The sequence below is a fragment of the Oryctolagus cuniculus genome, chromosome 18, assembly GCF_051225735.1.
Source record: "Oryctolagus cuniculus isolate XC-2025 breed Fujian yellow rabbit chromosome 18, ASM5122573v1, whole genome shotgun sequence".
Classification (NCBI taxonomy): Eukaryota; Metazoa; Chordata; class Mammalia; order Lagomorpha; family Leporidae; genus Oryctolagus; species Oryctolagus cuniculus.
Window position 1 is genome coordinate 74,120,004 of NC_142884.1, and position 20,233 is coordinate 74,140,236.

General features: G+C 46.7%; 1 protein-coding gene and 2 long non-coding RNA genes across 3 annotated transcripts in view; 2 read left to right on the plus strand and 1 right to left on the minus strand.

The window, feature by feature from the left end:
* The window catches only part of HSD17B2 (hydroxysteroid 17-beta dehydrogenase 2), a 61,476-nt gene extending 42,125 nt beyond the window's left edge, over positions 1–19,351 (plus strand). Inside the window, exons 4-5 of the mRNA XM_008257668.5 lie at positions 11,397–11,534; positions 18,642–19,351. Of these exons, the coding sequence (XP_008255890.2) occupies positions 11,397–11,534; positions 18,642–19,000 (497 nt within the window). The 3' untranslated portion in view covers positions 19,001–19,351. The remainder of the gene's footprint in view (positions 1–11,396; positions 11,535–18,641) is intronic.
* LOC149121034 (uncharacterized) lies at positions 4,584–7,565 on the minus strand. The gene is made up of 2 exons (XR_016224743.1): positions 6,144–7,565; positions 4,584–4,980 (listed from the first exon to the last, which is right to left on the minus strand). It is a non-coding gene; the product is annotated as an uncharacterized LOC149121034 (long non-coding RNA).
* On the plus strand, positions 5,031–9,522 carry LOC127491340 (uncharacterized). The gene is made up of 2 exons (XR_011384126.2): positions 5,031–6,187; positions 7,561–9,522. It is a non-coding gene; the product is annotated as an uncharacterized LOC127491340 (long non-coding RNA).
* Positions 19,352–20,233: the final 882 nt, after the last annotated feature.

The following is a 20,233-nucleotide window of genomic DNA, read 5'->3' on the forward strand; positions in this document are numbered from 1 at the left end:
TGGGGAAAAAGAAAAGTTAGATTTTAACACAAAGACTAAGAAACTCAAAATATGTGTAAAAGGCACTAAGAACCAACAAATCCGCAAAAATTAACATCCAATGTGATGCCAGATCAGTGATGGACATCTTGATAATTTTGGAAAATGTGCTTTTTTGGAAGTGTGCTGCTGCTGTTATTTTTCTCATTTTGCAGCGGGGAGCTAAGAGAGGCAGGCAGTGACTACCAGCAGGGTTCTTCCAAGAGAGCATGGCTGCCCTGACCCACCACGTCACTCCAGCCCCCTGAGTGACAGGAATGCACGTGCTGCAGATTGATTGCAGGACTTTGACCAGCCAGGAGGAGCTGAGACAGAATGGGTAAATCTGCTTCTGTTGTTTGTGGCTGTAGATCAGATGGACCCCAAAATGAACAAAGGATGCTTGAGTAGGCACAAAAATGCCCCCCCCCAAAAGATAGCCACATCCTAATCCCTGGAACCTGTACCTTTGCAGTCTCATGTGGCAAATGGGACTGCATAGATGTGACAAGTGAAGGACCTACAGATGTCACTCTGGATGATCCGGGGGGAAGGGTTGGGGTGGGACTCAACCACAAAGGTCTGTGTAAGAGGGAGGCAGGAAGGTCACAGCTAGAGAGAGATTTGAAGATGAGGTGGGGGCCCTGAACCAAGGAACCAAAAGGATCACAGCTCCATTGACACCTTGAGTTTGGCTCACTGGGATGCCTGACCTCTGTAAGAGGAAGATACTAGATTTGTATTGTTGAAGCCACTAAGAGTGTGATGATTTATTACAGCAGCAATAGGAAACAAATACTCCTGGTCTGATCTGGAGATCAGGGCAAACATCTCTGGACCCACAGCAGTTTCTTTACATCCGCTTTCCCTTATGTCCATCGACCCCCACAAACAGCCATGGGCCTGGCCTTTCCAATACCCAACAGCGGCTGTCACATCAAGGCTCACCCTGCATCAGGCCGTATGAGCACTCCTCCAGGACATCTCCTGGTGGTTTTAATGGCCAGAGCGAGGTACTGGAGCTTGCTTGCTGCAGTGAGAAGTTTAACAACCCCATTTAGCTATCTCTATGGGTCAATATTTAATTATCTTCAGTTGGTGATATATTGTAGGTACCTCATCTCCTATTCCAAACATTTTCTTTTCCCCTAGTTTAAAGGCTATTCCTCTCTGGCTTCTATAAACCAGATTGGGTCACATAATCACATGCTTAATGTCTCTCCCAGGCAAGCAGTATAGCTTTAAACTCCAATCCTGACAAGGCAGTTGGATAAATATTTAACCCGGGATAACAGGAATTTGGAGGTATGTATGGCAGTGGGAGAATCTTTCTGTTTGACAGATCTAGGAGCTTTTTCCTGGCCACTCTTCCTCTGAGAGGATCCCCAAGTAAACACGTACGGTTGCACACTATGCTTGAACAAGGACGCCTGTGAACAACCCCTTGTGCAGTGATTCAGGTCTCGGGGAGTGTGAGACAGGGTGGTTTCAATCTCCCTCTTCTCCTCCCAGCTGGGAGAACTGGGCCAGGTCATCTCACCTGTTTATTTTATCATCTGCGGCACCTGGGTGCCATTTGTCAAAAGCATTAGGGCTCCAGGCAGGGGGCATTTCTCAACCCTAGATGTATTGACATCTTAGGACAGAGGATAATTCTTTCTACAGCAGGAAAGTGGGACACAGTGGGGGCTGTTCTGTGGAGTCTATGATGTCCAGTACATCTGTATCCTCAATCCACTCAGCCCCAGTTGTGACAAATTTTCAGCCAGTGCCACAAGTCTCCTGGCAGCAAAATGCACCCTCCCCCAACACACACCAAGTTGAGACCCTGTTATCTTGGTTGTTGATTTCAGTGCACTGTGACTCTGAGTGCTGTGCAGTTACTGGTATACACGTAAGACACCTCCATACTGAGAGATAGTGAGACTGCTGCCCACCACACCAACCTGTTTAAAACATATTAATAACTTTACACCAAAGCAGGCCACCTGAGAGTCTACAAATTAAAAGATCCAGGAGAGTTTGTGGCTCCAGCCTTGATCTGTGTCCCAGTCCCCAGTGGGCTGTAGGATCATTTCTGGACTTTTCCTTGCTGATCCAGCACCTTCAGGGAATTATCTGGAAAGTCATGCAGCCTGTCCCTTGGCGACTCAGTGGTGTGACAGGAAGCCAAGGCTGGGACTTTCTGCCCCGACTCCCTTGCCAGCTATCGTGGGGCAAGGGAGCAGAGCCAGAGTGAGTAAGCTTGCGCGTGCTGGGCTGCACTAGATGTTCACACACCTGAAGTCATTTAACTCCAGCATCTGCAAGGTGCAGATAGGAGTTGGTTTTCTAGATCAAGTGCTTGCTTGTCAGGTTCATACACCTGGTAAGCGAAGGCGTCAGGGTTTGAAACCAGGAGTGATTTAACCTAAGTTCTACTGTCTTCCCACTTTTCTAGGCTATCAAGCCAGAACTTACTAGGCAAGCAACGAACATAAAAAATACAAACCCTCAAGAAAAAAATCAACTCTAACTCCGGTCTGTTTAGACGATAATTAGGAAAGTGTCAGGGATTCAGGGCTTTCTCCTACCCAGTGCTTCCCAGACTCCAATGTGAGGATCACCTGGGGACCTTGCTAGAAACGCAGAATCTGGCTGAGCTGGTCCGGGTGGAGCCTGGGGTTCTGCTTTTCTGTTACCAGGCTCTAAGTTAGGTCAGTCCTGCTGCTCCCTGGACTGCACTTCCAAGCTCTGGCTGCATCAGAAGCACCAGGAGGGCTTCTAAAAGCACAGTTGCTCTAAGTGCAGACTGGTGCAGCTGCCGTGGAAAACATGCGACAGGACTTCAGGACGTGGATCTATCGTGGGACCCAGCAACCCCACGCCTAGCTCTCCACAGCCATCCCTCAGTCGCCACGGGCGATGGGCCCTGCACTCCCTCACCCCCTCCACCATGCCTATCAAACTGTGCGGATGCTGCAGCCCCTCAAGCTCACATAAAAGGGTGCAATGTTGCATAGAAGCTATGCATTTCCTCCTTTATATCATCACTGGATTACTCATAATACTTACTACAAGATAAATGCTGTGTAAGTAGATGTTATACTATATTGGTTAGAGAATAATGACAAGAAAACTGAATTTGAACACATTAACTCTAGACACACTTTTTAAACGACTTCTTTGATCCATAGCTGAATCCACGATGCAGCACTCAGAAAAGGCAGGCCACTTGTGTCTGAGAACAGAAAATACACAAACACTGTCCACAGATGTCCAGAGCAGTATTACTCACGATATAACCCCAATGCCCACAGGCAGGCCACTGGATCCAGAGTGTAGCATATTCACACAGTGAAATATTATTTAGCCTTGAAAAGGAGTGAAGTATTGCTCTGTGTTATGTTATGAACAGACCTGTAAAACATTATGCTAAGTGTAAGAAACCTGGCACAAAATCCATGCATTGTATGACTCCACCTTTAAAAAGTGTCTGGAACAGACAAATCCAGAGAGACAGAAAGCTGACAAGCTGGGGCCTGGGAGATGGCAGAACAGAGTGACTGCTTAGTGGGTGTGGGGTTTCCTTTAGAGGTGATAGCAATGTCCTCAAACTAGGTAGAGGTGATGGCTCCCCAACACGAGTGTGCCAAATGCCCCCTGCATTGCATACTTTAAAATGGTCAAAGTTGTTTTATATTTTATTTCCATAGAGAAAATGTCTAGGGCTCAGCCCCAGAATTTCTGGCTTCATGGGTGTGGATCGGGACCGAGGATTTCTCTAACAGACTTCCAGGTGCTGTGGCTGGTTCTCAACCATGCTTGCAGTAATAAGGTGGTGGACTTTGAAACACCTGGAGCTATAGATGTGGTCAAACTAGGAGAAAACCATCGGGCACTGTTGCTTTCCATAGTACCCTGCTCAGTGGAGAGGAGAACACCTGCCACCCCTCCCAGGCCATGTGCCTGGAATGCGTGCTTCAGCTTGGAGAAGTCCAATGAAGGTGTAAATTTTGTTGCTTGACTTGACTCCAGCTGACCTTGGAAGAAGCAAGACATTGGCTGATAGCCTTCATTATGTTCTCCTGAGACAAGATCGTGCTAGTCTTGGCCTGGATTATTAGGTGAGCGTAAGCTAATGCAGGCAGAGAATCTTGGTGCCCCTTCCTATACCACCTCAGGCAGAAAGGTTGCAACATTTCAGCTCCCTGATGTGTTAATAGGGTGTTTATTTGCAAAGCCTTTCCTCTTTCATAATTTCCATGTAGCCATACAGCCTCAGGTTAGAAAAACAGGTATCTTCACCTAGGTGTTGAGAAGTTTGTGAAGTCCTGTGTTCTCTCCAAGGGCATCAAGACCTTTGGCTGGGCGAATATTAGGAAATGTTACCAACTCCTGGCTTATGTCAACCCAAGAGAACCAACACCAGATCTGCAGCCACTGATGGTGGGGGAAGGTGAGAGGAGAAAGGGAGTCTATATTTCTTCCATAAGCTCCAAAATGGTAACTTCCACTTGCCTGTTTTTAGTTCATTCCCAATAATATACCACAGTGGATAGGAAAGACAATGACTACCAGAATGAGTGACAAAGTCAATGCTGAATTTATGCACCTGCCGGACAGGGGCACACAGGCCAGGGAACCAATTCACTGAGTAGTTTGCCGAGGAAGAAAAGGCTGAAGAAATATGTTGGAGAACAAGGGGGTGATGTGTTCATGGGGGGCCATATTAAGAAGGACAAAGTTTGCAGCCCGGGTGTAGGAACAGCAGAGTGAGTCCGGAGTTCTCCACGTGCTTGGTGACAAAGCTCAGGCTGCCGTCACAGATCCATGGCCTTCTACAACATCAACCTGTTATCTCCCAGTTCTGAAGGCTGGGAGGCCCAGATCAAAGTGTCAGCAGGGATGGGTTCTGATGAGGGCTCTGCCTTCCTGGCTTTCAGAGGGCTGTTTTCCTGCTATGTCTTCACATGGCTTTTCCTCAATGTGTGTAGGGTGGGGAGGAGGAGGGAAAGGGAGAAAGAGAAAAAATGAAAATGAGAGAGAGAGAGAGAGAGAGAGAGAGAGAGAGAAACAAACGAGCAAGCTCTCTGGTGTCTCTTATGTGGTCAGACCGAGGCCCCATCTTTCTGACCTCAGAGTCTTCGATACGTGTAATCTGGGGGACACACACACTTAGCCCTTAACAAGGTCACCTGTTAGTTAAGTCAGCTTAACTAACTCCAAGAGTTTCAGCTGTGCGGGAAGAGTAAGTCCCATGGATCTGCTGTACAACACCGTCACTACAGTTAACACTTTTAACTCAAAATCCTGTTAAGGAGGGGCATCTCATCTTAAACGCTAACACAAAAAAAAACTTAAATTTAAAAATTAGAGAATCTAAGCTGGCGCCGCGGCTCACTAGGCTAATCCTCCGCCTTGCGGCACCGGCACACCGGGTTCTAGTCCCGGTCGGGGCGCCGGATTCTGTCCGGGTTGCCCCTCTTCCAGGCCAACTCTCTGCTGTGGCCAGGGAGTGCAGTGGAGGATGGCCCAGGTGCTTGGGCCCTGCACCCCGTGGGAGACCAGGAGAAGAACCTGGCTCCTGCCATCGGATCAGCGCGGTGCGCCGGCTGCAGCACGCCAGCCACGGCGGCCATTGGAGGGTGAACCAACGGCAAAGGAAGACCTTTCTGTCTCTCTCTCACTGTCCACTCTTCCTGTCAAAATAATAATAATAATAAAAATTAGAGAATCTAATGAGGCAGATGAGAAAATTACTTACGTAAGGTCAGCAAGGAAGAAAGCCTTGAGACACTGTGAGTCTAGGTCAATGAGCCTTGGACACCCACAGATACTTTAAACATTAATAGAAAACATTTACCACTAGGTTGGATCTAAAAGGTTGAACCCCACAGTACTTCCATTGTATACTTCTAAACTGGTATAATCTTGGCAGTTTTGCAGGGTTCAACATAACATGAAAGATAAATGTGTCTGAAATGTTTGGTCCAATGCACGTTTTTGTTTGGCTTGATAATGGAGGCTATCATTCGTTCTCACCCTAATTCCTCTGTCATATTTATTGTCTTAGTCCGTATTTATTGTCTAGCAGAGTACCTGAGACTAGGCAATTTCTACTGAGCAGAAACGCATGGACTCACAGTTCTGGAGGCTGGGAGGTCCAAGATCCAGGAGCCAGCATCTGGTGAGGTCCTTCTTCTCACCCATGGTGAAAAGCGGAGGGATAGAGGAGGGGGAAGAGAGGAGCTCTCCCTCCCAAAATAACAGCGTTAATCTGTTCACTGCGCCCTCAGAGCCTACCACCTCTCATGAGGCCCCCCTCCCAACACGCTGCACTGGGGATTTTGCTCTCCACCTGTGCTTTTGAGAGGACGCATTCAGGCCACAGCACTTATATTATCCACACGGCACCCATCATAAGGAGGGCTCGTATTCAGACACACGTGACCAGAAAATCCCCAAGTTCATCGTCAAGAGTTAGTATTCCAAAGGGTCTCTTGGATTGGTTTTAAGTGCAGGTTCCAATTCCATAGCTCTAGGGTGGGTCCTAGTAACCCACATCAGAACAGTGCTGCTGGGATTTTGAAGCAGGTGCACTTATCACTCTCAGAAGCACCGAACATATGGAGCCTTTTGGGCAATTAAGATATAATTGGGAAGAACTTGAGTAGCACCAATGATAGAAAGCCCTTGTCGAGAGCTTACTGTGTGCTATGTACTATTCTCACATATTAATTCATTTAATTTTCCTGACAACCTGTGATTCATATACTATCATTATCCTTAACTAAGTTTGGAAGGCAAAGGAACACAAACATAAAGTGACTTTCCTGAGAACAGGTGGCTAATCAATGGCAGAGCTGGGATTTGAACACAGGCAGTGTTGGCTCCCAGAATCTGGAGCCTAGCCATGGCTGGCTGCCTTCTAGCTGGCCAGTCTTCATCACCTATCAAAATCACGGAACAGTGCAAGCTTATTTCAAAAACGGGGTTACCATGCAAACAACGGTGTGACTTTGCACAAGTTCTTCTTTTAAACCTTCTTTAGTCCTTCTCCCAAAGGAAGGACTTGGTTTTTAAACAGTAAGCTTTTGTTAAATTAAAAATCAGGGACTGGCGCTGTGGTATAGCGGGTAAAGCCACCACTTGCAGTGCCAGCTTCCCATATGGGCACCAGTTCAAATCCTGGCTGCTCCACTTCTGATCCAGCTCTCTGCTATGGCCTGGGACAGCAGTAGAAGATGGCCCAAGTCCTTGGGCCCCTGCACCCACATGGGAGACCCAGAAGAAGCTCCTGGCTCCTGGCTTCAGATTGGTGCAGCTGTGGCCATTGTTGCCATCTGGGGAGTGAACCCGTGGACAGAAGACCCCCCCACCGCCTCTGCCTCTCTGTAACTCTGCCTTTCAAATAAATAAATAAATCTTTAAAAAAATTAAAAATTACTTAAATAAAAATCAGCTGGTCATCTGTGACAAGCTTTGTTTAATTGGAGATTGTTTAATGCCAGATGTTATTCTGAAATTATATCAGTTAAGCCTTGGGACTTTTTGTTTTAGGAGACCGGGTCAAACTTCAAATCAACTTAAACTCAAAATTGAAGAGGATTTTATTAGCTCACCAACTGGCTGGGACCAAGTTTTAAGATGAAGTCATCAAAATTTCCCCCACCAATAATCTTTATTCCTCCTCCAACGCCTCCTTGCTTGTTTCTGCTCATGTGATTTTCTCCACTTACCTTCTCCTACGCTGCAGCAAAAACAGCCCGCTAAAAGCTCTAGTCCACTACCAGTAACAGCGTGACAGTACAACTACATCAGCAGCCAGAAATAAACAGTGAAGCCTCCTCTCCTCCTGCATCCATATCTGTTTCTAAGAAGGGCTGTGACTCAATATGGGGCACCTGTTCACCCCCAACCCCACCTCTATATCCAGGTGGTAGGGGCTTCTTATTGGCCAGTCTGCCTCTTTTAATGAGAAGGCAGAACCACCGATGAACAGTCTTCCTGGAAAGACAGGGAGAAGAGGATATTATATGGACCAGACCAAAGCTTTAATAATAATAGACACAGCGGTGATGACTGCCAACAACTATTCTAGAGTGGGGAGAATCACCACATTCCTCAAGTCGTATGTATGAAATGAAGTTTGTATTCCTTAAATAAAATGTTTTTTGGGAAAAAAAAGAACTATTATAGGTATCTATTCTTCAATGCCATCCTGTTTTTTAATTTAGTTTTTCCCTGAGGTACTTATAGATTTACCTGAAGTTGCAAAAAATATTTTGTGTACCTTTTATCTAGTATAACCCAATTCTTGAATTTTTGCAGAACTGTAGTATGATATTACTGCATATTGACATTGACACAATCTGCTAGTCTTTGTGTTTTCCCTCATTTTACTTGTACTTGTGTGTGTGTGTGTGTGTGGTTCCATACAGTTTTATTATCTCATTTTCTTTTCAATTAAGTTGCGCGGCTTTCAAATGACTGAGGTTAGGCAGCCAAATTCCAGACAGTTTCATTGCGTGACTGGAAATAGCCAATGTGTCTACTGGAAGTCGCCTTTTTAACAAACCACATCTGGGTAAGGCACCAGAGCTCTTGTAATCCACACTCCCTCTTCGTGTAGACATGAACCCAGTGTGTTATGGGGGACCAGGAATACGTAGCTGGAAGCTTATCTAGAAATAAGCATGAATCCTTCTCATGACAATTGTGAACGACAGTTTGGACCTCCCTTTGACAATGAGCGTTAATAAATGTCAGATGTGAGCCATGTTTTATGGTCTCAGAAACTCATGCAGAAAATTTTAACTTTTGGTTGGAGGTAGGGCTCAAGCAAGAGAGCTCAAGGCTAAAAAGCTACTGTCCCACGAACAAAGCAGTCCTCATTGGGAGGACAGCAGAGACAGCCGCAGGTACCAGCAGCTTACTGCAAGCCGGAGTCAGAAAAACGAAGACAAGCACATGTGCGAAAGCCCTGTTTGGTTTCTGAGAACCATCAGCACTGAAAAAGCTGGTGAATCCAGGGTACCTAGAACGATAAGACGAAGGAAACTGGAGCTCCTGCACCCACGCCGGAACTGTTAGGAAAATACCCTGTGGGTTTTAGGCCAAGTAAAACACCTCTGAAGTCATCCCCAGCTTTTGCTGAGGTCCTCTGGACTCTTAAAGTACAGTGTCTTTTTTTTTTAATTAGCATACACATTGGAGCTGATTCTGTGGCATAGTGGGCCCAAGCCTCCACCTGCAGTGCCAGCATCCTTTATGGGCGCAGGTTTGAGTCCCGGCTGCTCCACTTCTGATCCAGCTGTCTTCTATGGCCTGGAAAAGCAGTAGAAGATGGCCCAAGTCTGTAAGCTCCTGCATCCACGTGGGAGGCCTGGAAAAATACCCTGGCTCCTGGCCTCAGATCAGCTCAGCTCCAGCTGTTCTGGCTATTCATGGAGTGAATCAGCAGATGGAGGACCTCTCTGTCTCTCTCGCTCAAAAATAAATAAATTTGTTTTTAAAAAATTGGCATACACAAACATATTTGCAGTATACCATTTGACAAGTTTAGACGTTTGTGTGTGGCATGAAACTGCTGCCACAGTGAAGACAATGTACAGTCCATCATCCACCATACTTGTCCATCCTTTCTAATTCCTTCCTCTTGCTCCCCACTCCACACACTCCATATTCATTTGCTGGAGCTACCATAACAAAATGCCATAGACTGTATGGCTTAGCCAGCAGAAACTTGTTCCATACAGTCCTGGAGGCTACAAGTCGGAGATGGGTGCCAGCACGGTCAGGTTCTGGTGAGGGCTCTCTTCCTGGCTTGCAGATGGCCACCTTTTCATTGGGTCCTCACATGGTAGAGACAGAGGTGAGTACTCTCTGGTGTCTCTTCTTGAAAGGGCATGGATCCTATCAAAACGGCCCCACCTTTGTGACTTAATTACCTCCAAGGGTTCCATTTCCAGGTACCAACACACTAAGTATTAGAGCTTCAATATTTGCATGTGGGGGGAGGCACAGCTCAACTACAACACAGCCACCCTGCAGGGATCCACTGCTGTGTTCATTACAGACTCGTTTGCATTTTCTAGGATGTTACACAAAACATACTCTTTTCTGTTTGGCTCTTTCTGTCACCATACCTTGTTTGAGGTATCCACACTGTTACACTTTTCCAGTTCATTCCTTTGGATGGCTGAGTTGTGTTTCAAAGTACAGCTCTACCCCCAGTTTATCCATTAACCCAATGGATGCTTTTAAACCGAAGAGCCCTGATGCCATGGGTTCAGTCTTTCTGTTACCTCACTGAGTCTGCTCACTGATGCCAACCCTCACTGTCTTCACTCTTTCATGGTTTCAGTGTCTTCCCCATGAAGATTACCAGGAATGCACCTGAATTCATTCCCTAGGGATGCTCTAACAAATCACCATGAACTGAATGGATTAAAAAGCATATTCTTTCATTGATCTGGAGGCCAGTAGTCTAAACTAAAGTGTTAGCAGAACTATGCTCCTTCTGACAGCTCCAAGAGAGTATGTCCTTGTTTCTCCCAGCTTCTCACGACCCCAGGTGTTTCTCAACTTGTGACGGTGTAGCCCCAGTCCCTGCCTCCACCTTCACAGGGCCTTCTCTCTGTCTCTATGTGTCCTTGTAAGAACAGCCATCATCAGATGTAGGACTCATCCTAATCCAGGGTAATCTGATTTAGGCACCTCTCCCTTAATTACATATGCAGAGCCCCTCATTCCAAATAGATCATTTCCTGGTTTCCTTTGATCCTACCTTTGATCCCTCCTTCCTCACAGCAGGTTCAAGGATAAACCCAGTTCAAGACTCAATTTCAACAGCATCTAAACTAAACCTGAGTTAACATGGAATAAAGAGCATCTGCCTCAACCCTAGAATAAGTCCTTCCTCAAACCCTCTTACCCAGATGTGTGTTTTTCTTTACTGCAACAAACGTTAAGCCCAACTTATTCGTGCTGCAGTAGGTGGACTAGTAGGAAGTGGGCCCCCAAGGTGTATATCCACCTGTAATCAGAGAATGCAGGTTGGTTAAACTGGAAGATTGGGGGCCAGTGGGCAGATGCTCTTTACCCCACACAAATCACTTTTCGCTTAGAAGTTGGGCAAGATTGAGCCTTAAACTTGCTTTGTCATTGTACCAGCTGGGATGGAGGAGCCAAAGAAGGCAGGAGTGGATGAAGCCACATACGGGAGTGACCAAGAGCACGCATTCACTTCAGTACAAAGGGCCCTCATCTGCCTTTATCTACCTTAAGCTCCACTGACAACGTCCTGGTGTACAGTTAGGTGCTGATTAAATATTTGTTGATTGAAGGAATGGAAACAGCAGACTTGATTTCTCTCTCCTGTTCTGTTCCTATAGCAGGGGTCCCGATGGAAAAGATGGCGTCCTATTCCTCCACAAAGGCGGCCCTGACTATGTTTTCATCAGTTATGAGACAAGAGCTTTCCAAATGGGGCGTCAAAGTCGCTGTTGTCCAGCCTGGAGCCTTCCAGACAAGTAGGTGCTTGGGCCTGAGAGCCCCATAGTGGTCATCCCAGAGGCTCCTCCTGGCCTGAGACGGCTCAGATTGACCCCCTCGGTGCTCCCAAAACTGGACTCAGCCAGGCAACAGATAACGCGGTGGAAGCAACTGTGTTCAGTCACTGCTGACAATGGGGCAGAGAGCTGAGCCCCACGCCCAGCTGTGCAGACTGGGATGTGCTTCTTTTAGAGAGAGAATGAGGGAGGGGAGGGGGGTTGAGCAGACTGAGCAGAAGGAAAGAACAAAGCCTGGGTCAGTGTGGGTGCCTTGGGGCCAGCTGTGTTTGCTGGCAGTTATCAAAGTTTGGATTCTGCCTCTCACAGAGGCTGGGAGACAGGCCTTGTCCTTCCGGGTGGGTGGACGATTCCATTTCAAAGGAATCACTCTCGGGTCCCTGGAGAGAGATGCTTCTGATGTGCAAGATACAAGCAAGGGGTCTTTAAAAAGTTCATGGAAAAGACACAGTATCAAAAAACCGGAATGAATTTCAGAATTTTTGCCCAAAAAGAAACTTTTAACTCCGTTTTCCCACAAAACTTTTGAAGTTTCCTCATATGTACGAATGTAAATATATTTTATAAATAAATGTAATATATTATGTATTATATATGTAATGTAATATGTATTTATAAATATATGTAATATATTTATTCGTATTTACAAATTTAAGTCCTTTTTAGTAGATGCTCGAAGAAAGGATGGCAAATTAGGGGTGCGATGATGAGAACAAGTAGAACAATTTCCTGGCAGTGTGGTGTTTTCTCAGGCAGGGAGCTTAGTGGGAGGCTCGGGTCCACCCAGGCACACAGCCTTACAGTGCTAGAAGCTGTGCTAGAATTTGGTCAAGCCTAGTGTGCTGGGGGTGGAAGGGGCTGTTATGTTCCCAGAGCTCAGCCACGCTCAGTGTCCGCCCGAGAGGGTTTGGCCTGGGTCAGCCTTGCCCAGGAACCGAGAGGCAGTGTGTGTTCTCCACTACGGCTGCTCAGCTGCCTCTATCCACAAGGAAACTGGGTTGGCTCAGAAGTTGGCAGCAAGCAGAAGCCACGCTGGGTAGGAACGCAGGTCTCCTGGGGCCCACTCAGAACAGGAGCCTTGGTAGGGAGGACTCTATTTGCCACATGGGAGCACCGGTCAGAAATGTCCACAACTGTCATCAGTTTTGATCATTTTTTCGCTCTGCCAGCCAAACCTCTCTTCCAAAATAAAATCCACAAGGCTCACATCAGGCTTATTTATGTGGATTTAGAGCTTTTTTTTTATTTGACAGGTAGAGTTATAGACAATGAGAGAGAGAGAAAGGTCTTCCTCCCATTGGTCCACTCCCCAAATGACCTCTATGGCCGGCACTGCACCGATCCAAAGCGAGGAGCCAGGTGCTTCCTCCTGGTCTCCCATGTGGAAGCAGGGGCCCAAGCACTTGGGCCATCCTCCACTGCCCTCCTGGGCCACAGCAGAGAGCTGGACTGGAAGAGGAGCAACCAGGACTAGAACCCGGCGCCCATATGGGATGCCGGCACTACAAGGTGGAGGATTAACCAAGTGAGCCACAGCACCAGCCCTAGAGCTTATTTTCCTTCAAAAGTTTGAGCAGATACCCCGGGTAACATTTGTTTTGTCTCCCATTCTCATTGGCCAAGATGGTTCTTTTTTCCAGAGTCTCTGCATTTTGAAAACAGTATTTTTCTTCTCCCCCTTGAGGAACACAACTCTCCTCCTCCCCACTGTGGGAGGGGGTGGCCGTGCTCTCCTTCCGCACTCTGGATTTGTGGTCTCTGGGCATATACGGGGCCACCCCAAGCCTCAGTTCTGGGTCGTCAAGCATTTGATCAGTGATTTCAATGAAGATGTAAAAGCTTGTCTAACGAAAGACCACGAACTAGAGGAGGTATTGTTAACACACTGAAAAATAACCCTAAAGGTTTGACCGTTAGCCCAAATGTACCTGGTAAAATCTGAAAAGATCAACTGAACTTCCGGCTTGAAGTGCTCAGCTGCTGGGACCCTCACAAGGTTGTGGAGTTTGCTCAGGTCTCCACGAAGGGGTTATTCTGGAAGGGAGACTGAGAGGCAGGGCCATGGGCCACGCAGGGTGAGAGGCTGGACCAGGGCAGTAGGAATGGAAAGAGATGAAGTTTGCATCTGAGGGAGGGAACTTGAGAGGAGTTGGTAGAGAAGGGCAGTGGACAAAGACAAAGCCGAGTGTGCCAGACTGCGAGACAAGGCTAGAAGGGAATTCAGGAACCTGGCAGCACAGTTGAAGGCTTAGTGATGTGGCCCAAAGGAAAATTCCAACCCACAAATGTATGACATGACTGGGACAAGCAAGCAACTCTGCCATTAAGTTACAGTTTCAAGGATTCAGTGTCACGGTCACAGCTAAGCTTTCTGGGGAGTGACTTAATTTATCAGGTGCTGGGCCACTGGCTTTCTATGCATTCTTTCCTGGGGTTCTTCATTTTGTGTTTTAAATTTTATTTATTTATTCAAGAAGTAGAGGGACAGACCAACAGACAGAAAGACAGAGCTGGTTCGTTCCCTAATTTCCCACAATGGCCTGGGCTAGAGTAGCCCAAGGCCTGCAGCTGGGAACTCAACCTAGGTCCCCCACAGGGATGGCAAGGACCCAGTTACTTGAGCCATTGAGAAATGTATCATATGTACAGAAAAAAGATATTTAACACATGTAGGTTCCAAAATCTGTATATATGAAATACATTAAATTGTATAATAAAATTTATTTTTTGCCCAGATCAAAAAGTAAAACACCAGCAGCATGTACACGATCCTCTTCCTCACAGCCCTCTGCTCTCCCGATAGATAACCACCCTCTCGCTTTCCGTCAGGATCACTCATCTGCTTTTCTTCACAGTGTTACATCCATGTGCACAGCCCAAACAACAGAATTCACTGGGCTTTAATCCCTTTAGCACCTGAAGTGGAGTCAATACATGTCTGCCTGTTTGTGTCTGGGTCTCCCCTTCAGCAGCCTGATTTTCCAGTTCATCTACGCTGTGTGCGGCTGGAGCTCACTTCCACTGCTGTGTAATATTCTGCCAACGTGCTACAGTTTTCCTACTGCAGATGAGATACCTGATCACCTCTCCTTTGGGACAGTTATGGCCAATACAGCTATGGACTTTCTGCTGTGTGCTCTGTGGTTTTGGGGTGCATGAGTTTTCCTATGACACATACTCAGGAGTGGAGTGACTTCCATCATATGCTTACCCATCTTCAGCACTACTGCCCACTAGCAAAGGGTTTCCAATTTCTACTCCCACCCTTTATGTACAAAAGTACTTTCAAAAGTTCATAAAGGGGCCGGCATTGTAGCACAGTGGGTAAAACAGCCACCATGGACACATGTGTCCCATAAGGGTGCTGGTTTGGGTCCCGGCTGTGCCAATCCAGCTCCCTACTAAGGTACTTGGGAAAGCAGCTGAGAATGGCCCACATACTTGGCCCCTGCAACCATGTAGGAAACCCAGATGAAGCACTTGGCTCCTGGCTTTGGCCTGGGCCAGCCCTGGCTGCTGGACCATTTGGGGAGTGAACCAGCAGATGGACGATTTCTTTTTCTCTGTCTCTCCGTCTCTCTGTAACTCTGTTTTTCAGAAAACTAAGTACATCTATTTTAAACAACAAAAAGTTCAGACAAAGCAAAATTGAAGGGTATTTATCTGGTGTGAAAAAATTTTGAAATCTATGCATACAAGGGGTCTTCAAACAGTTCATGAAAAAGCTATACATGAATTTCATTTTTTTGCAACAAAATTCATTTAACTCTCAATTCCATTTTTCCACTACTTTTTTTTAAAGTTTAAACATTTTCATTTACGTGGGAGGCAGACACGGAGGGAGACAGATAGAGGGAGACAGCCCCCGTCTGCTGGTTCACTCCCCCAAATGCCCACAATGTGCAGGAATGGGCTGGGCCAAAGTCAGGAGATAGGAATTCAATCCAGGTCTCCCACATGGGTGACGGGGACACAATTACTTGCGCTATCACGGTTGCCTCCCAAGGTCTTCGCTATCAGGAAGCTGGAGTCAGGAGCCAGAGCAGGGCATCGAATGAACCCCAATATTCTGATATGACAGGTGTCTTTAGTAAGTGTCTTCGTTGCTAGACAATATGCCCTGTCTTTATATGAACCTTTTGAAGCAGCCTCGTAATGTTTTAATCTTCACCACCTCTCTAAGGGGTACGTTCCATCGACATTCTTCTCCAGGTGAGGGTGCTGAGGCTGAGTAGGTAGGTTGCCCCGTCGTGGTGCTAGGTTGCTAGGTACACCATGGGGTGTGGTACCTGGTTCATTCTTTTATACCAGGCTGCCCCTAGATGAGCTCTCTGAAGGTAGGAGGCCAGACAGCAGAAGGCCAAGAACTCGAGCAGGGACTTCCTGTCTAGATTTCATTGAAGGTGGGGAGTAAGGAAAAGAATCCTCACAGACACAGTCAAGGAGCTTTTTTTTTTTTTTTTTTTTTTTTTGACAGGCAGAGTGGACAGTGAGAGAGACAGACAGAGAGAAAGGTCTTCCTTTGCTGCTGGTTCACCCTCCAATGGCCGCCACGGCTAGCATGCTGCGGCCAGCGCACTGCGCTGATCCAATGGCAGGAGCCAGGTGCTTCTCCTGGTCTCCCACGGGGTGCAGGGCCCAAGCACTTGGGCCATCCTCCACTGCACTCCCTGGCCACAGCAGAGAGCTGGCCTGGAAGAGGGGCAACCGGGACAGAATCCGGTGCCCCAACCGGGACTAGAACCCGGTGTGCCGGTGCCGCAAGGCGGAGGATTAGCCTGTTGAGCCGCAGCGCCGGCCACAAGGAGCTTCTGAAGATGTTCAAAGAGGTAGACCAGACTTTCTTAGGCCTCTACAATGAAAACAGCTGAAACACATTGCATAGTTGGCAGATTTTAAGCACTGTATGTGAAGTGTCTCACTTAATCCTTACTAACAAAGTAGGGACCGCAATAGTCCCATACTGCACTGAGAAAACCTAGACTCAGAGATCCTTTCAAGCCATAGAGGTGATATGAGACAGAGATGGGATTTCGATTTGGGTCATGTTGAAGAGTTCACCATGGGTAGCCCCAAGTGGCAGGGCAGGGACTGACAACGTATGTCAAATGTGGCAGATAATGGTTGACAAAAGGCTGACAGCCAGGCCACCCATAAAGAGGACTTTGGAGACTCTGGACAGGATACCCACAAGAACTGTCAGAAGTCCACGAAATTGGGGAGGAAGAGGAGAAGGAAAGGAACTGCTCTATGAAGGTAGAGACTGGGGAGAGGTTGCAAGAGGAACCATGGTTCAGGCACACATTTTCCAAGACTCACCTGCCTCCAGAGTAATTGTCAGGACAATTTTTTTTTAAAAAACATAACATTGTGCCTTAGGAAACAAGCAATTGAAACCGTGTTTGAATTTTCATGAGTGTAATTGGATTTCACTGGCTTCCATTTCACAGCCAGTCTTCCCTGTAGTCCTGATCCCGGGACTCACCAGGCTAGCAATCACGGAGCAATTCTGCTCTTTGCAGGATGCAGCCTGCATGGAAGTAACATTTTGGAAACCTATCTGGCAGTGGCCATTGAAACTCAAAATGCATGTGCCTTCTGACCAGGTGGTCACACTGAGGTCTCTACTATAGGTAAGAGAAGGCCAGGTTCAAACAGGAACATTGAGTCCGCTTCCTGCTCACTGTGGTGTTGCTCGTAGCAGTGAAAATGGTCCACTGAGGACTGTTCATGGAAAATGCTGTTGTTCTGGTTGAAATCGAAGCTGTTGCTGATTAATTATTTATATACCCAGCCACGGACCAGAAGGAGTCTCTGACTTACTATTAAGCAAAACAAAACAAAGCAAACAGCAAAACAAAGTACTAGAAAAAAAGAAAAAAGCAAATTCCCACAAGAAATGTATAGCATGTTCCCTTTTTTGTTCTTTCTTGGTAAAATAAAATTAATCTAAAGCCTTCTATGTATACATACATACATATATATGCATATATTTACAAGGAGGGGTGGTAGAAAGGTACATAAAACTGTTAATTAAGATGAGATTGCTTTGAAAAGCATTATTAACTATATACTGAGCAGGCTTTGCTGTCATTTTTAAGTAACTATTATTTAATTTTATACTAAAAGAAGGCGCCACTGTATTAAAATTCTATTTATATTTAATTATATGTAATTTATGTATTTTTAAATCTACATTTAAATTATATTAAATTACATTTAGTATATATTTTAAAAATTAAATCAGTGATACCATTACATGGATAAAATATTTAGAATAATGAATTTAACTTTATAGAAGCATTCATTACTTCCATATTTTAAAAATCTACTATGTGCATACTATATATGTATGTGTATGCATATTAGTATGCATGTATATAATATTATGTATCGTAGATGTTACATATTATGTGAGGTTACTTCAAAAAGTTCAGCGAAAATGGAATTAAGTTTATTTTGATACAAAAAAATGAAATCCACAGAGTTCTCCCGTATTTCCACGAGCATTGTGAAGATCCCTTTTATGTAGAACAGTCACCTGAGGACACAGAATGCTTGTGGCAGCCTTGTGTATGAGAGCCCCACTTTGAAACAGCACCAGTGGGCATCATGGTGTAATGGATAACTGATGGGATATTTGCACCCTGGAAAACTACGTGCAAGGAGAATGAACACACGACACGTGAATAAAACTCACAAATGTGATACTGAGAAACAAAGCTAATGCTGAACAGTAGGCACCTTATGATTCCATCTACATACTTTGCCAGAGACCAGGAAAAACAACGTACCCTGGTGTGGGGACACTGGCTGCCCAGAGGCGGGTGAGGAGAGCTCCGGGCTGGCCCTGTTCGGCTCCTGTTCTGATGTTGGTTACACCAGTGGCTCCGTTTATGCCAGTGCGGTCCCTGTGCGCTATTCTGTGCGTAGGTTTAAAGGTGAATGCCGTTAGAAAGGACACATGGCAAAAGGCCTGTACAATTGAGGCCCACGCGCAAGCACCTGCTAGCCTGACTCCCCCTCGCTTGCCTGGCCCCTGACCCTTCATTTCCTCTCACATCCTAGAAATCACAGGCACGAGTGACATGTGGGAGATGCATGAGAAGAAGATCCTGGAGCACCTGCCCCGCGAGGTGCTGGCAGACTACGGCGAGGACTACATCCTGACGCTGAAGCACTTCCTGGCACACCTCCTGGACATGGCCAGCCCCGACTTCTCCCCGCTGATACTCGACGTGCAGCACGCCCTCTGTGCCAAGCACCCTGCTGCCTTTTACTCCCCAGGGAAAAGGGCCTTCCTGTGGCTCTGCATCGCCTCCATCTTCCCTACTAGCTTAAATGATTATCTTTGGAAAACAAATGCTACGAAAGCACGGCACATGCCCAGAGCGCTTAGCCTGCCCAACAGGAATAAGGCCATGTAGGCCTCAAAGTTGAGGAGAGGGAGAAGGACGGGGAGGGGGAGAGGAGGGAGGCGCTGTCACCCTCTTGGAGTGAAAGGGAAACTGAGAGCTTCCCCTTAGAGTTGATTCCTACTTTGCATTCCCTGTGAGATCTGTTGGGTAGGGTTCTGCAGTGAAAGACACCAAGTGGTGGTCCACACTAGAGAGAGTGTTAAGCGGGTCCCTTCTACACACATACACATCTCAGATACAGACCCAGCTCAGACATAACTGCGGGCCCCTTCAGACCATCCCAGTAAATCCTGTGTCACAATAAAGGAGTCGCATCGATTTTTGGGTTTCCGAGGACAAATAAAACTTATGTTTACACTATTGAGAGTGCAATAGCATTATCTCAAAACAGAAGTGTAGATTTTAACTTTACAATACTTTATTGCTCAAAATGTTAAGGATCTGCAGAGCCTACAGCGAGTCATCTTCTTGCTGGTAGGAGAGGTCTTGCCTCGACGTTGGTGGCCACTGAAGGTTTTGGCGGCAATGGGTCTGCCCTGCGGACTGACTCCCCTTTCCCAAACGACTCCTCTGCGGCATGCAATGCTGTTTATGGCACATCACCCCACAGCAAAACTTCTTTCAAGATTGCAGTCAGGGGCGGTGCTGTGGCCTAGCAGATAAAGCTGCCGCCTGCAGTGCCGGCATCCCATATGGGCATCGGTTGAAGACCCAGCTGCTCCACTTACGCTCCAGCTCTCTGTTATGGCCCGGGAAAACAGAGAAGATGGGTCCCTGCACCCATGTGGGAGACCTGGAAGAAACTCCTGGCTCCTGGCTTCAGATCAGCTCAGCTCTGGCCGTTGCGGCCAAATGGGGAGTGAACCAGTGGATGGAAAACTCTCTCTCTCTCTCTCTCTCTCCACCTCTGCCTCTCTGTAATTCTGCCTTTCAAATAAATAAATAAATCTTAAAAAAAAAAGATTGGAGTCAATCCTCTCGAATCCTGCGGCTACTTGCTCTACTCCATCTGTCGTATTCTGTGCCCGTGGCTGTCATTTCAGCATCTTTCACAGCATCTTCAGCAGGAGTAGATTCCATCTCCAAAAACCTACTCCTGGGCCTGAAGCATCCACAGCCTCTGAGAACCCATTAGAAAGCAGGTTCTCAGAAGCCACCCCAATCCTGCCGCAACAAATCACCACACACCTAGCAGTGTAAACCGACACAAACTACCGCCATGCAGTTCTTTTGGTATTGTTC